The sequence below is a fragment of the Meleagris gallopavo genome, chromosome 2, assembly GCF_905368555.1.
Source record: "Meleagris gallopavo chromosome 2, MGAL_WU_HG_1.1, whole genome shotgun sequence".
NCBI lineage: Eukaryota > Metazoa > Chordata > Aves > Galliformes > Phasianidae > Meleagris > Meleagris gallopavo.
Genome location: NC_139405.1, coordinates 80,963,312 through 80,979,368, shown reverse-complemented (window position 1 = coordinate 80,979,368; position 16,057 = coordinate 80,963,312). Strand labels below are relative to the sequence as shown.

Genomic DNA, 16,057 nt, shown 5'->3' with positions numbered 1-16,057 from the left:
ATTCAAGAATTAGTTTTTCAACTTACCTCTTTTGATAACAGTACTTTAATCTGAAATTTGAGACCGGAGGACAACCTTAGCCGACATCTGAGTTAGTTTTATAGCGTGTCCCCAGACCAGCTTGGGAAAGGGGAGGGAAGCATTTGGGAATCTTTCTGGCAGTGCATTACACTGTCTACATAACTCCTAATCAATCAATTAATTTGAGATGCTAAAATTATGAATTTTCATAAATACCAAAACAAAAATCACTCAATTCCTCTTCATGCTAAATCATTAGCTCAGATAAATACTTTTCCTACAAAAATGGCAAAAGATAGAACATTTATTTAAGTTCAATATACATTTTTCCATTGCTTATTAAAATTCTGTAAAATCTAGATCCTAGGTGGTTATTCAAAAATCTGCAAGGAAAAGCTTTGCTCAGGCAGATTTCTATACTGATCCTGCCATAAACTTGATGCTTTCATGTTGCAGTAAAACTGCTTAGTGAAATTCCATTCTGCTGGCCTTTAAAAAGAAGATAATCATATAATGGCTTGGGTGGGAAAGGACTTGAAGATCATCTAGGTCCAACCCTCCTGCTGCGGGCAGGGGCACCTTCCACTAGACTAGATTTCTCAAATCCCCATTCAACATGGCCTTGAACACTTCCGGGGATGGGGCATCCACAGCTTCTCTGAGCAGCCTGAGTCATCAACCTCTGAGGACATGGTTCCCTCACCTGAACTTTTCTGCAACAAAATAGGAGGAAAGCTGAATGTACTAAGTGGTAACCTGATAAATGCTGAATCCTTCTGAGTAACAGTGAAAACTGGGAGACTTGGTAGGGAATGTCTAGTTAAGCCCCATGCCAGACATTTTAACCTTTGTCTTTATGTCTCCTTAGAAAGAATTTCTGCCTCTGAACTAATGAGCAAAGCTAAGGACAGGATGTGGAATCATTTTGGACCATTTATTACCAGTGAGACAATTTAGTACCTCATCATTGGCTGAGAAATCTGGGGCTTTTCAGCCTGGAGAAAAGAAGTATAGTGGCCTGCCAGTGCCTGAAATGGGCCTACAGGAAAGTTGGGAAGGGACTTTTGACAAGAGCAGGTAGTGGCAGGATAAGGGGAAATGGATTTAAACTGGGATAGGGTAGATTTAGGTTAGATATTAGGAAGAAATTCTTTACTGTGAGGGTGGCGAGACATTGGAACAGGTTGCCCAGTGAGGTTGTGGATGCCCCTCCCTGGAAGCATTCAAGGCCAGGCTGGACGGGGCTTTGAGCAACCTTGTGGAGGTGTCCTTGTCAATTATTTTCTGCCTCTGCTCCCCTTTCCTGGAACTCATCTGCTTCCTCCTGCACATCTCATTGCAAACAGTTTTGGTACTATGCAGTGTCTGATGAGAAAGAAATGAAATGAAATATTCTACTCATATTGCACCAATTATACAGATGATATTGACACACTTTAGTGAAACTTGTTCATCTTGTGGTGGGTACTCAAAAGCAGGCATGTAAATAATTCTTATGCTGAGCTTGGAAGTTACTGATTGTATGCACTGATCATGGAACTTGAGACTACATAAACAAAGATTATTTTTGCAAGCAACACAAAAGAAACACCATTTATAGAGGGATCAGTAATTGGCATGAACTCCACTATTTAATTTTAAAAGTAATTGCTGTTTGTTACTGAAAGATCACTTAAAAAAAGAGTAGCAGCGCTTTTCAGGATGAGAAGGTGTGGTGGAACTGCTACTTGCAGCAATCACCGAATAATATGGGAATATTTATTTTATGTCAAAAAGTAATATTAAACGTTACTAGGCATTTTATTTCTTTTGGAAAGCTGTAACAAGTCACTGAAATAATTGCACAAAAAGTCCCTGAACAACAGTCTTCATGAAAACAAGGTGTTCCAGAGCTTTGGAACTGCCTGTTCTGGCACTGCTGCTCCCAGCACAGGTGTGTTTCCCTGATGGAGGAGTCAGCATTATGGTCTTTCAGTTACACACAGCTGTGAGTCAGTATGAAGGAGGAGCATATTTCCTTTACCCTACTGGTGTAAGTGTGATTAGACGAGGCTGTATTTAAAACAGCAGTGAATAGATGAGGCTATTCTTCTTTATGCAATTTTGGAAGGTTGAAGAGTACTACCTGCAAATACTACATTCAAAACAGCTTGTCTACCTACAGTTACATGTGTTTTGAGAAATCTGCACAGTGAACATTTCTCTTTAAGTAGCTGCAAGCATCTGATCTAGTGCAACAGCCTGACAGCTGATAAGCATAGCATGGAAAATGTGTAGGATGCTGTGTTTTTCCACAGCCTAACCCCAGTCAGGCTCTCACTGCTCTGCTACCTTTAAACCGGTCTCTTTCATAGGAGCGTGTGTTTTGATGGGGGGGGGGGGAAAAAAAGGAGTAATCAGTTTGAGGAGACTTAAAGCCAGTGACAGAATGTGGCTTCAGAAAAGCAAAACTCTGGAAAAGTTCTCCAACAGGAAGCAATTAAGGCCATACAGAAAAGTTAGGTGTAAGTGGCTGCTGCGTGAGATAAACAGCAATGCAACCATGGAAACCAGCACTCTAGCACATCCCTGCCATGCCGCCAAGGAACGCGCAGCATCACTCAACTTGTGCCACCTTATTTGTTCTGCTTCCAACTTCATTCCTCTTCTTTCTTCATATGAATCACCATTGGTGGGCAGGCAAGGAGGAGCTGTCAGTCACTGTGCCTCGCCAGGCTCGAGAGAGCCTTCCCTGGCTCTCATTGCAAAAGAAAAGCATACTCTTTCCCTTATAGAAAATAGATATTATTCTCCAGTTGCCTGAAGCTCCAGATCATAAGATTGATCATTTCTTTTAAAACAACTGTGTCCAGCTTGAAGTTACTCAATAGCCAGCACGAGACTTCACCAAATAGCCGCATTTTTAGAGGGTACACAGCTTCCTGAAAAACAGAATCATAGAATCATAGAATGGTTTGGGTTGGAAGGGACCTTTAAGATCATCTAGTTCCAATCCCCTGCTATAGGCAGGGACACCTCTCTCTAGACCAGGTTGCTCAAAGCCCCATGCAGCCTGGCCTTGAATGCTTCCAGGGAGGGGCATCCACAACCTCTCTGGGCAACCTGATCCAGTGTGTCACAGTCAAAGAATATATGCAGATAAGCCAAGTAGAAAAAAAATATGGATTTTTCATACTCCATAAACAGGCAGTAGCAAATGAATAGTTAGAAGGAAGAAAAAAAAAAAAAAGCCATTACTTTTTTTGCTCTCTTTTTAACTACAGAACCACATGTGCTATACAAAAACCAAAAATAACCAAAAATAATGAGCAGCGTTCATTACTGATGTCATTCCACTGAAGTCAGCACAGACATAAATGGGAACAGAGTCTGGATCAGCATCTTAACTCCCTTTATTTAGATGGGTACTAATTAAGCAAACTCCATTCAACAATTGTTCTCCTAATCTTCTTAATATGTAATCACTTGAAATGCTGATTGCTTGTAAAAGCAATGACTATTTTTGATTTACAAAAGAAAAGAGGAGAGGAGAGAGGAGAGGAGAGGAGAGGAAGGAGAGGAGAGGAGAGGAGAGGAGAGGAGAGGAGAGGAGAGGAGAGGAGAGGAGAGGAGAGGAGAGGAGAGGAGAGGAGAGGAGAGGAGAGGAGAGGAGAGGAGAGGAGAGGAGAGGAGAGGAGAGGAGAGGAGAGAGGGAAAGAGGAAGGGGAAGGGGAAAGGAAAAGGAAAGGAAAGGAAAGGGGAAAGGGAAAGGAAAGAGAAAGGGAAAAGGAAAAGGGATATTTAAGGCCATTTAGAACATTTAGGATGTGATATGATATTCCAGACACATGTGAAATGCCTCAGAGACCAACAGTGCAAATCTCACATACCATGGCTGCTTGTATGAACTCAGCCTGTTCACATGATTCTGCAGCACGTTAGTGTTTTGGAAAATCAGAGAAAGATGGATCATGCAGCAGTCGTTTTGATGTATTCACAGCCATGACAGCTACGACTGCACAACACTGTATGGAAGAGTGCTTTTGATTCTATTCTGGGGTCCTAGGGTGGGATTTTTTCGGGGGGGGTTGTCTTTTGGCAGTGTTAGGATTTGGTGGAAGTTAGGATTTTTGGGGGTGGGCTTTTTTTGCCGATTGCATTTATCCTCCGAATCTCTTTCTGGAACACCTCAAAACCCATCAGTTTAATAATAGATCCATCCTCAGCGACTGAAAGAGTGGATGAGGACCCTTCCAGCCCCCCGACCCCACACCTCCGTGCCTATTCCTGGGGCCGCGGGTCGCCACTGCCACCTGCCGAAGTCACTGCGCTATTGACGGCATTGGCCCCCGGTCGCCCCCCGGTCCCCGGCGGCCCCAAAGGGCCGCCGGGGACCGGGGGGCGACCGGGGGCCAGGAGGTCCCCCAGCATTACCCCTCATCGACAATACATAGTTGATTTAGGAGGTATGCTGTAGGAAATGCTGGTTGAGTGGACAGCAAATAATGATGCCAGGGAGGTAATAAGGTTACGTGGTGGAAATTATTGCTCCTAACGCAGTGCGTTAAACCAAAATGTCTTTAATAAGCCTTCTCAGGCAAAGACATTATTAAATGCAGTATTAAAGAAAAACAACAACAGCAACAATCTTTTAGAGCAGTAGTGGGGAATAAGACCCCAGTCAATGTTGCCTGCAGTAAATTTGCTCTTCTGGAGTCATCATCAGCATTGCAAATGCTCCTCTTCTTGGAAAGTAGTCAGTAATTCTTCATCAGCTGAACAGAAGCAAGCACAAAATGTTCGTTACTTTCTGGGATTCATTTGTTTGAGCAGGAAGCTGCTTCCACTGTCAGCCTATTCAAGCACACAGATTCGCTCTGGAAACAGGGAGGTATCCTTATCTGTGTGGATTTAAATATGGAAAGAGATGGTGAATGAAAAGAACGACTTCAATCAGATATTTTAAATTACAACTGAATTGTATTTATGGCCCCAGACAACGTGTTTTGAGAAATGTTCCAAAACATTTCTCCCTAAGCTTTCAACCATTTCTCCCTTCTGCTCCAGTAAAACATTTAGAGAAAAGAAAAAACATTTCCCATCAGGATCTAGCATAAGGCAGGTAGAACAGGTAGAACAGTAGTAGTAACCTTTTCCAGTTGAGTGATGGAGATAGTTTATTGCTTTTATTTATCATCCATCATAATCACAGAGGCCATTGTTTCTTTTTAAGATCTGGAAGAGTTCTGGTTCAAGTACCAAACATGATCTTAGTGCTGTAAAAAAAAAAAAAAAGAAAAAAAAACACAACATTTTGGAATCATGGTTTTACAGTGCACCTTTTAGAAGACGATGGCTTCAATTTCTAGTTTTTCTCTTAATTGCAGTGATAAGATAGCTGCTTCTATAAAAAGTCTAGATAATATGTCATATCTCTCCTCAGCAGCTACTGCATACGATATAGGAAACTCTCCTGCTACTGGTTACTCATTAAAGTTAAGTGATAGGGATCCACATGGCAAGGTTAAGTTTCAACACTTTAAACCCTGCTGAAAGTTGCTAATAATAATGTTTAATTTTCATTCCAAGTGTTTATAGTATCATGAACTTGAGCTGTATTTTCTTCATCTTGTTACTTACAAGCGCTGAACCTCCCTTCAGAATAACAATCTTCAGTCAGAACAAGAAAACAAAAACTGAATTTGACCTCTGCTTAAATTAAACAACCTAAATGGTTTTAACATGAATGGTCTATTACTGAGAGGCAAAGCCAGATCAAAACTTTCAAAAAGGACTCGAGATTTCAGCATTGAGTAGGAAAATGCTAACAGAACCATGATTTTCAAACCAGAAGCAGTCAACGGTTTCTAAAAATGGACCATTACATACAGCAACTGAAGTAACTACTCCCATTTAAAACATACAAATTTCAAAATGCTGCCTTTCCATTTGGGGAAAATATAGTTTGTAGCTAATCTCCCATCATCTCTTCACTTGTAAAAGTCTTGCTGCAAAAATTTAGCCAAGTTGTAATCATCTTACTAGGAAAGAAAATGATAGATACCTGTTCACTATGGCAGAAGGGGCTGAAGAAAGGAAGGGGAGGGCAGTGAGTGCAGCATGGTGGGACTCACTGGGGGAGATGGGGCAGGTGCCTGGTCTTGTGCTGCTCTTCACTGCCGTGCTCCTGTGGGACTGGGGTGCAGTGTCTCTTTTAGTTCAGTTCTTCCATCCCATCTCTTTTTTACAGAAGCAATTTGGGGAACTACTCTATCAGAGGCACTAACCACTGCTGCCCTTTCCACCCTCTGCCCCTTGCATATAAGGTTTGTGATTTTGCGGTAGGAGCAAAATATCAGCAGTGACAGATGCTTATGCATCCTTACAGAATTGACCAGGTCAAACTTATCAATGGGTTTTTATTTCACGGGGAAGGTCATTAAGTATTCATTGCCCCAGGTCATCTAGACTCATGGAATAATTTAGGTTGGAAGGAACTTCTAGGGGTCATCTACTCCAACCTGTGCAATGCACATCAAAGTTACGTCAGGTTTCTCAGGACCTGCTCAGCTTTGAAAAACTCCAAGGATGGAGATTTCGAAACCTCTCTGGGTACCCACACATGTATCCAACAACTCTCGTGGTAAAAAGTTGTGAGTTGTATTTGTACATCTTTTATCTCATACAAATGCTCCTCTGGTAATTCTGGCCTGTGGCACTTAATCATCCTCTCCTCAATCCTCCAAGGATATTAAAAATCACTTTTAGCTCATACATTTCCTTGCCAACAGTGATATATGTGGAGACATAAAACACGTTAGTTTTAGACACATCATAGCTTCTTTTTTATCCTTCCTTCAAAATGAAATAACAGCCTTTAGCCTTTCTTAGCAATAGAGCTGTTAGACCATCCTTTCAACTGCTTGAGAAAAAGCACTGTTCTCTACAAGCATCTTATTCCCCATGTTCAGGACTCCTGTTTACCTACTGTTGCAAACTTGTTACTGTTGTCTCACAGCCTCCCTAGATCATCTATATTCCTCTTAACTCTCGCTTGCTTTTATTTATTCTCCTGATAGAGATTTTTAAAGTGTGTGCTTCAGGAAGAGATTTGAGAATATGGGTGAATAAGTTAAGTGCCTTACTATGCCTGCAGGAGACTAAGGAATACCTTTCTGATGTGGTACAGTTCCAACAGCTCCCACCAAATCTCATTATTCATCCAATAAAACAGGAACTTCTGAAGGCTCTGCTGATCCTAGACCTTTTCCCCCTGTATTTTTGCTTTACCTAATGATAGGAATAAATCTTTCGGAAGTCAATAGAAATGCAGTAGCAGAAAGGAGGAGCTCCAAGCAGATTGTTCCTCCAAAAGGTCTCCAAAGAGTGCTTATCCTCTGATATACTAATGCAAACGCACTGATTGAGCTTATACTTCTTTCAGCCTTCTGTGGTACATGTAGCTTAGGAAGCCTCTAAGCCAAGTCATGCCACTTGGTAACTCAGGGGGCATGCCCTGCTGAAAATCTCTGAGAATCATCAATGCTGTCAAAGTATTTGAAAAGTCAGAGAACATCAGAAAGGTGCCAAGTATTTCAGTATCTTTTATGAAAATTGTCGGTAATTTATTTTTTACTTTAAAATGTTTCTGTAGAATGTATTAGGTTTATGATTAACCATCTAATTTAGAATGTCCCACCAGTTACAATGAACTGCAATCATTCAGTTCTGAGTCCTGAATTTATGTTACGAATAAAGCCTAAGACACAATAGCACTGGTATGCAAGATGAACAGCTGATGATTTTGGAGAATATTAAATTAATTCTAGAGCTTACATGAAAGTTTAAATACAAGAAAACGTTGCTATAGCTCTTAAAATTTTAAGTCCTATTCCAACAGCAGAAACCAAACTGCTATGTTAGGGCTAGACCATCTCAGTACTGTGTAAGATGTACAGGTGCCTCTATGGGTCATAGAAGCCAGGGTACCAAACAAAGAAGCTTTTAAATTGGGCCAGAGGGGATCTCCCCTAGTGTACCACACACACACAATTACTGATCCTGCCCACCTGACCCAGAAGTGAGTGATTAAAAGGCTCCCTCAGGCCTCAGCATTGCTATCCCAGAGTCAAGCCTGGGGAAATTCAGCATTTTGGAAGCAAAAGCACCCTAGAGTAGGAGCACCTGAAGCATCTGGCTCTCTCCATCCTGCTCTGCATAGATTTTCCTGTATGTATATGAGCCAGAGAGAGAAAATTTGCACATCTTCCATATCTAAAGACTAGATTATTTTTGGAGAAGAAACTTATTTATAGTGTCTCAGATAACTGAGCCCCTTGTAACTTTAAATATTTCACATAAAATAGTCATTTTTAGAGGAAAAGTATGAAGGTGCTCAGTAAGAACTGTGATGACTATCATAGTTACATTTTCTATATATACATATAGCCTACATATTGCTGTGTCTTTAAGGAATTTCTTAACAAAGAATCAAGCTGAGCTTTCACTTAGTACCCCCCCCAATAAATAAATAAATAAATAAATAAATAGCAATTAAAACAAACAAACAAACAAACAAAAACAGAAAGAAATCCAAACCACTTATCTCCTACACTGGAAACTAAGAAAAAAGAGTCAATTTGCTTAATTCCTAAGTAGCCATTTCTAAGGCCTAAAGATTTCTAAAATGTTTCCATTTTGAAATTTTGACTGTTTGGGGTCTCAGTTTGGGAGTTTTCTTGTTGCTTTTTGTTTGTTTCTTTGTTTTGTTTTCCTTTTATTTCATGGGTTTATTTCTGTTTCACCTATTTTTATTTCAATATTCTAAATTTACTTGTTTCTACAGATTTGCTATGGGTCGTCATGACATCAGTTTGAAGGAACTCAACTCACCAAATTGCATTCCTATCCTTGATTAAAACAAACAAAAAAAACAAACAAACAAAAAAACCCACAACCACACCAATATTTAGAAGACAATATCACAAGATTTTCTCTGCTTATTGTATTTGGCTACAAAAGACTGCATTAAACATTAACATTTGTGATGGGCTTACTTTCTGCAAAATGTCTATGTATTTTGGAGAATGCAATATTGAAAATCTAAGTATTTTGAGAAATGAAATCTTTTCTATCTGAAAAAATATCTATTTCATATTCTCTTAATGATGCAAGGGATGGAACACCTCTTCTACAAGAACAGGCTGAGAGAGCTGGGTGGGGCTGTGCAGCACGGAGAAGAGAAGGCTCTGGGGAGACTCATAGAAGCCTTTGAGTATCAGAAGGGGAGCTACAGGAAGGAAAGGGACAAACTCTTTAGCAGGGTCCATTGTGGTAGAAAAAGGGAAAATGGTTTCAGACTTAAAGAGGGTAGATTTAGATTGGATATAAGGAAAAAGTCTTTTACAGTGAGGATGGTGAGGCACTGCAACAAGTTGCCCAGAGATACGATTGATGCCCCATCCCTGGAGACTTTCAAGGCCAGAGTGGACCAGGCTCTGAGCAGCTTGATGTCCCTGTTCATTGCAGAGGAGTTGGATTTTAAAGATCCCTTCCAACTGCAAGGATTCTTTGATTCTATTATGCTTATATCATAATCCCAGCTCCTGAATAGTAAAATTGCTCTGCAAGTCTCAGTATTTTTTTTATTTTTTTTTCATGAAGCAAATATTTTGTTTTCATTAAATCAGAGAATGAGAATGATCCACAGAGCAGATCCTGCAATCAGGAGAGTTGCCCCCATAGGATACGAATGGCCTCATGTTTGGGCAGCAGTGTTTGCTCAAGAGTCCAGACAGCAGAAACATAGGGAGGATGCATAGGAGGGAGGGAAGAAAAGCCCCCCCCAAAATAGTAGAAATAACAGACAATGAAACAGAAAGTAGAAGAGAGTAACATAAACGAGACAGTACTGAGAGCTCGCAATGACCTTTCAGGGAGGCATACCTTATTAATGGGAAATGCTGTTTAGATATTTAGTTAAGTAGGAATTAGTGGAATCAATTAATTATCTTATCAGGCATGAGAGAGAGGAAATGCAAGATGTCAGGAAGCAAAATGTGCATTTTGGTGGGACAGCTGCAGGGTACAAAAGCCAGGCTAGGAAATCCTGCCTTTGAGCTGGACTGGGAATGGAGAGGAGATCAAGCTGCTCCTCTGGTTCCTGTGGAGGAAAGCTCAGGGCATGGGCACCACCAGCAATGGTTTGGACGTTGGTCCTGGATTTTAAAGATGTAATAACTAGACAGAAGTGTTTCTGGCCAACATCCATCCAAGGAAGCCAAGGTATTGAGAGTGAGGCCTTCATATCTTGTACTTGGATGAAGGTTTAGGCTGTGCTGGCAATATCCCAGAGTAAAGGTCATGATCTGCTTGAAATTAAAGTCTGGTCTCAGGACAGCTCTTCATGGAGATAGCAACCTCGTGGCAGTCTAACAGAGAGGTCAGTACATAACAGAGACATCAAAACTAAATTACTCCCGCAGGTGCTCCCGCTAGGCCGAGATTAAGGGATATGATGGATGCCTTGTTCAGTGCATGCAATGCCTCATGCTGCCGACAGCCTTGCTTCTCTCATTTATGTCCAAGAAGCTTAGAAGAAAGCATTCCAACATTTTGGAGTATTAATGTAACATATTATTCCAACATTTTAGAACATTAATGTGTCCTGCTACAGTTGCTAGCAAACTGTGTGCACCGGCCAGACAGCTTACAATAAGCATCCTACCGTGCTCTTCACCCCATCTGACTTTCTGCTAATGATTTATTACCCAACGGTGATGCTTCACGTAGGGTTTCATAGAGATGCACACCGTGTCTTACCAGCCACACAACAATCCCACATAACGAATGAAATAGTCCTAACACCTAATTGCTTTGAGAATTTGCTCCCGACTCCTGTATGCCTGGCATCACGAATAGCTCCATGGATCCCTTTCGCTATATAATTAGACAGAAGGCTAAAAATCTTACACAGAGGTGCAAAACTAGAGCGCACACGATACCTCACAGTATTACATAACACAAAAAGGTTATTAACAAGCAACTCAGATGAACTCAAAACATGATACGGCAGTAAGCTGACCTTTGCAAATGGTTGCTATGCTGGCCCTGCAGCGTGCACTTGGGCTGCTCAAAGCAGCCACTGTATGGCTGAGATTTGCACCATAGCCTCATGCAGCCTTGGAGTGCCTTATGCTGCTCCATGAATTTAAGGTGATAAGAATGAATTTCTTCCACCCCTTGACAGGTATGAAACTGAGACTTACAAAGACATTGGTTCTTAGAAAAGAGCTTCACATGCTTTCGGAGAAACATAATTTATTGTAAATAAGGGAATGAGGAAGTATCATTCCTGTGTAAGAAGTTTCCTCTCTTTTATTAAAATAGAGCCCAGAAACAATGATTTAAGACAACATATCATGAACAACAGATTGGAAAGAAAATCTTGAAAATCCCAAGCAATTGTCACATTTTGCACCTGATCAGAAAAGATCATTCTTCCACAAATCAGGCTATGTAACATTTGACGTATAGATTTGTAATAGTGCAACATCACCTTAAAAACTGTGATTTATGGTTTGGGAAGCACACACTGTTGTCATTTGCCATAAAGCATAGTGCTGCCCTGCGTGCCATCTCCCACTCTGCCTGTGGGGGGATGTACTGTATTGGCAGGCCCAGAAAACAAGATTCCTTGGGATATTCTTGCCTTGGAGATTTCGTCAAGTGGATCTTCTTACTGACACCTGAACCCAGGATGACCTTACATCATGCGGGCACGCTAGAATTTCACACGACTTACCCCTGTAGGTATTATATAATCTGAAGCCAAAATATCAGGGGAATTTGTTGTCGTATAAATTCAGATCCTTATTTTGCAGTGAGCACTTAGAAGAGGGTGAGCTCTTCACACAGCACAGCTCTTCTGCCTGGTGCAGGGCCAGCAGCTGCATTTGGGTCTGTTCAGACCCACTAGCACATCATGCTCCAGCTATGTGACATGTTAACAAGTTGGAATTAGATCAATTGCCCTCAATCTCCACAATACATATTTAATAAAATAAAAAATGGGAAAATACACATAGTAGAAATAAAATATTAATTCAGCACATTAATTAATGCGTTTTCTTCTCTCTGCGCTGGCATGCACGCCTGCATTTCGGTATTGCCCCAAACCATTTGTGCTCACAGGCTGCTTTCTGCACTATTAGTTAAATTAATCGATGATTTTAAGCACCACTAGAGGGCACAGAATTATAACGATATTTCTTAGCGGATTGCCAAAAGTACAGAAGGAGCAGAAGTTCACTCACTTTTGTAGTTTACTGTACATATCCCCAGTTTATAGCCTTGATCCTCTCACCAGCAATGCTTCTGTGTGGTTCTGTGACAGTGTGTGGTCACAGTGCTGTCCACGGCCAGGCTTACAGGGATGGGGATGGGGATGAGGAATGGGGACAGAGATGGTGACAGGATTGGGATGAGGATGCAGGATGGGGATAAGGATAGGGATGTGGGGTTGGGACAGGGACATGGGATGGGGTACAGGAATGAGGACAGGAACATGGGATGGGGACAAGGATGCAGAATGAGGACAGTGATGCGCGATAGGGATGCAGGACTGGTGATGCTGAGCAGAGGCTGCCCACCTCACAGGACCACGCATACCCCATCTTGATGGCATAGTTCAGGTTTCCAGAACTTGAGCAGCCATCCTCCAGTATTTAATTCCACTGACTAAGGCCAGGAGAAGGAAAGCACAAGCCCTGCACTGAGGCCCTGCTGGTTTGAGGCATGCTGTGCTGTCAGTGAGGACAAAAACAAACCTTTGCATATCGAAACACAGAAATGCAAACAAGTGGTAAATGAAGGATTAACTAACTAGATTTACAATTCAAAGAAGGAGTAGATGTGTGCCACTGGAAAGCTTAAATATTAATAGGGTTGCTGTGGATACTTACAGCAGCTCCTTAACATTGCTCTGACATGTGTGCTCTTTCTGCCACACTGTACCAAGAGTCGAGTGGCTGCTGCAGCTCATGTGAGACAGTTCCTGTGTGCAGCTAGCTGCTGGGGAGGAGGAAGTGCAATGAAGAAGAGAGGAAAACAGAGCTCTCTACTTAAAGACAGCTGATTGGGGGGCTCTGGGGGCACTGCTGATGCCTCCATGTTGCTTTAAAGAGGCACAAGTTGATGTCGTCACCCAGAGCATCACTTCTTCTGAAAGTTGGAGATGTGCTTGTTAATCAAACGCTTGAGAGCCCAGCCTCTAACTGGCCACTATGAAGGAAAAAAAACACCACCAAGTCAACATTTAATTGTATTTCAGAATGCCCCTATTGATTTTCACAAAACACCGGAGCCCACATTACCACTTCCAATAACCCAACACGAATCAGCTCCCTGTTTTCACACGACAACGCTCAAGCTGCAAAACCAGTGCCACCCACCCTTATCAATAAGCCATCAACGGGGGGTCCGCGTGCATCCCGCACCCCACGGCCGCGAAGAGGCCCCGGAGCCGGGTGGCACCGCCGCGCCCCTGCAACGAGCGGCGACCAACAGCAGCGGGGCGCCGGGCGGGGAAGCGCGGAGTGGCCGCGCCTGCGGCGTGGAGGGGTGGATTTTTTTTTTTTTTTTTTTTTTTTTTTTTCCGCGAGCTCACCTTGATGCGCCGGGGCGTTAAAGGCCCGCTCTCGGCAGGGGGAGCTTTGTTTGCTCGGCGCTGCTCGGGCACCGTGCGGCCGCACCGCTACGCTCCGGACGCACCGCGCCGGGGCCGGAGCCGCCGCGCGCCGGGAGGGAACAGGGGACCCGGGCAGCCCCCGCCGCTCCCGGGATTTGCTCGTTCGGGGCTGGGGAACGGCGGAAGAACCGAAGCGGAGTGCGGGACCGCGCCGTCCCCTCGTGGGGACTCCCGGCGGCTCTCCCCCGCCGCCCCGCCCGGACCGGCCGCTCTCTCCGTTCGCAGCCGGCGGGGTCCCGCCGCCGGCCGAGCCTCCCCCGCGCCGCCGCACTTTTGGGACTTTCTCGGACTTAAATGGACATCTGTCGGGAGCGCGGCTAACCCGCGGGCGCCGCGTCCTGCCCGCTGCCCGCCGGCGCCGACTTTCTCCGCCGCTCGCAGCGGGAGCGGCAGCTCACCCGGCCCGCCCGGAGCGGGAGAGGGGCGGCTAGCGGTACCGCTGAGCCCCGTCCGGCGCTCCGAGCCGCCGGCTCGCCCGGGCCGCGGAGCCACGCCGGGCGGCGCTGCGGGGGCCGGCGGCGGGGCCCCGCCGCCCGGGAGGAGGAGGAGGAGGAGGGCGCGCCCACGGGGGCCCCCGCGAAGCTGCCGCAGCCCGGCCCGCCTCGCCGGGCGCCCAAAGTGGCCCGCGCCCCCGCGCCCCGCGGGCGCCGCCCGGAGAGCCTCGGCTCCCGCTGCTCGCTGCGGGCCGCCGCCGCGGGGTGCCTGGCCGCCCTGCTCCGCCGCGGCCCCGGCGCCCGCCCCGGCGCCCGGGGTGATGCCATGCCCCGCAACCACGGCGGCGGGGAGGAGGGCGGCGCGGCGGGGCTCTGGATGAAGAGCGGCACGGCGGCGGCGGGCATGAAGGATGTGGAATCGGGCCGGGGCAGAACGCTGGCGAGCGCGGCGGCCCGCGGGGACGGCCTGCTGCTACTGGGCACCGCCGGCGCGGCCGCCCCCGCCGGGCTGCGGGAGGGCCGCCGCGGGAAGCACGGCGCCCGCATGAGCCTGCTGGGGAAACCGCTGTCCTACAGCAGCGGGCCGAGCTGCCGCCGGAACGCCAAGTATCGCCGGCTGCAGAACTACCTGTACAACGTGCTGGAGCGGCCCCGCGGCTGGGCCTTCGTCTACCACGCCTTCGTGTGAGTACCGACCCCCTCCCAGCCCAGTCCGTCGCGTCCTGGTCTCGCTGCTTTCCACTCCCCCACGCCCCGAACGGCCCCGAACCGGGAGCGGAGCGGCCGCTGCCACCTGCGGCGCCGCGAGAGCCGCCCGGCGCGCTGTGCCTGGCTGTGTGCGCGCCTCCGCACCCCGCGGCGGGACGGCCCGCGAGGGGCCTCGCAGCGCTGAGCGGGAGGAGCAGCTCGGTGCCAAAGTTGGCCACACTCCGCCCGCTTCTCCCCCCTTTCCCACCCGCCCAGCCCCCGCGCCGTGTTCGCCTCTCCACGCGTGTGCGCGGTCACCCGAGGTGCGCACGGCTAGGGGGACGGGGATGTGCTGAGGGAGAGCGTCGGCTCTGAGACCGCGTGCCCTGCCTGCTCCGCTCTGTGACATTTCTGCGCTTTCTCCGCGCGAATGACTCCTCCTTTCGCTTTTCCTCGTTTCGAGGAGCGCGGCGCTGACCGCGTCCTGTTGTCGTCACTGCTGTGAAACTCGGACCGACTCCCCCGCGGTGCTCCTCAGCTCCCGGCGGTCTCCGCCGTTCGGGGCTCCGGTACCGTTCCGGGGAGGCGCCTCGGGGCTCACGGCCCTTTGCCCGGGGATGGGGACCCGAACGCGGCGTGGCACGCAGGGAGCGCTCCTAGCCCGGCAGCGGGGCAGTCCTGAACCACGCCGAAGGGAAAAACTCGGAGGTGGAACGGTGCTCTGCCGAGAGCACGGCGCTGTACCGCTACGCGAGATGCTCCGCGGCCGCACTGACCGGGGAGAACCAACGTGCTGCGAGCGCTAAGCGGCAGAAACGGGCGTAGCGCTGTCACGCCTTCAGCACGAGGATTTGTGGCCGCTCGGTAGAGCTGCCCCTGCCGTTTGGCTGTGCAAATCAGATACAGGCTGAACTTTCTTTTAGGAGGGCATTAGTTTCGAACCTTGTGCTGTTTGGGTTCCTACAGGTGGTATCCTATAGGCAGTGCGTAGGGAAGGGCGTGAGGATCGCCGTGCTGCCAGGAGCTGTCGCACTGCAGTGCCATGGGAAAGTCCAGGAATTGCAGTTTGGGATCTTTTTCTTTGACATCGCCACGAAAACCATTAAAATGAATAAAGTTTAAGCTGGAAATAAAGTTGACAAGTTTAAACCTCAAAAAAAAAAAAAAAAATTCCAAACAGAGTGAAGTC

The 16,057-nt window shown here is 46.4% G+C and overlaps 1 protein-coding gene and 1 long non-coding RNA gene across 3 annotated transcripts in view; one reads left to right on the top strand and one right to left on the bottom strand.

Moving 5' to 3' along the window:
* Nucleotides 1-4,564: 4,564 nt before the first annotated feature.
* LOC104909926 (uncharacterized) lies at nt 4,565-14,950 on the bottom strand. Its single transcript, XR_014881547.1, has 2 exons — nt 14,810-14,950; nt 4,565-13,281 (listed from the first exon to the last, which is right to left on the bottom strand). It is a non-coding gene; the product is annotated as an uncharacterized LOC104909926 (long non-coding RNA).
* Nucleotides 14,098-16,057, top strand: part of KCNQ5 (potassium voltage-gated channel subfamily Q member 5) — a 262,179-nt gene continuing 260,219 nt past the window's right edge. The window contains exon 1 of one of the 2 annotated variants that reach the window (XM_085217795.1): nt 14,098-14,865. In XM_085217795.1, coding sequence (XP_085073921.1) covers nt 14,507-14,865 — 359 coding nt within the window. In that variant the 5' untranslated portion in view covers nt 14,098-14,506. The remainder of the gene's footprint in view (nt 14,866-16,057) is intronic. The other variant, XM_085217794.1, reaches the window with a different exon arrangement.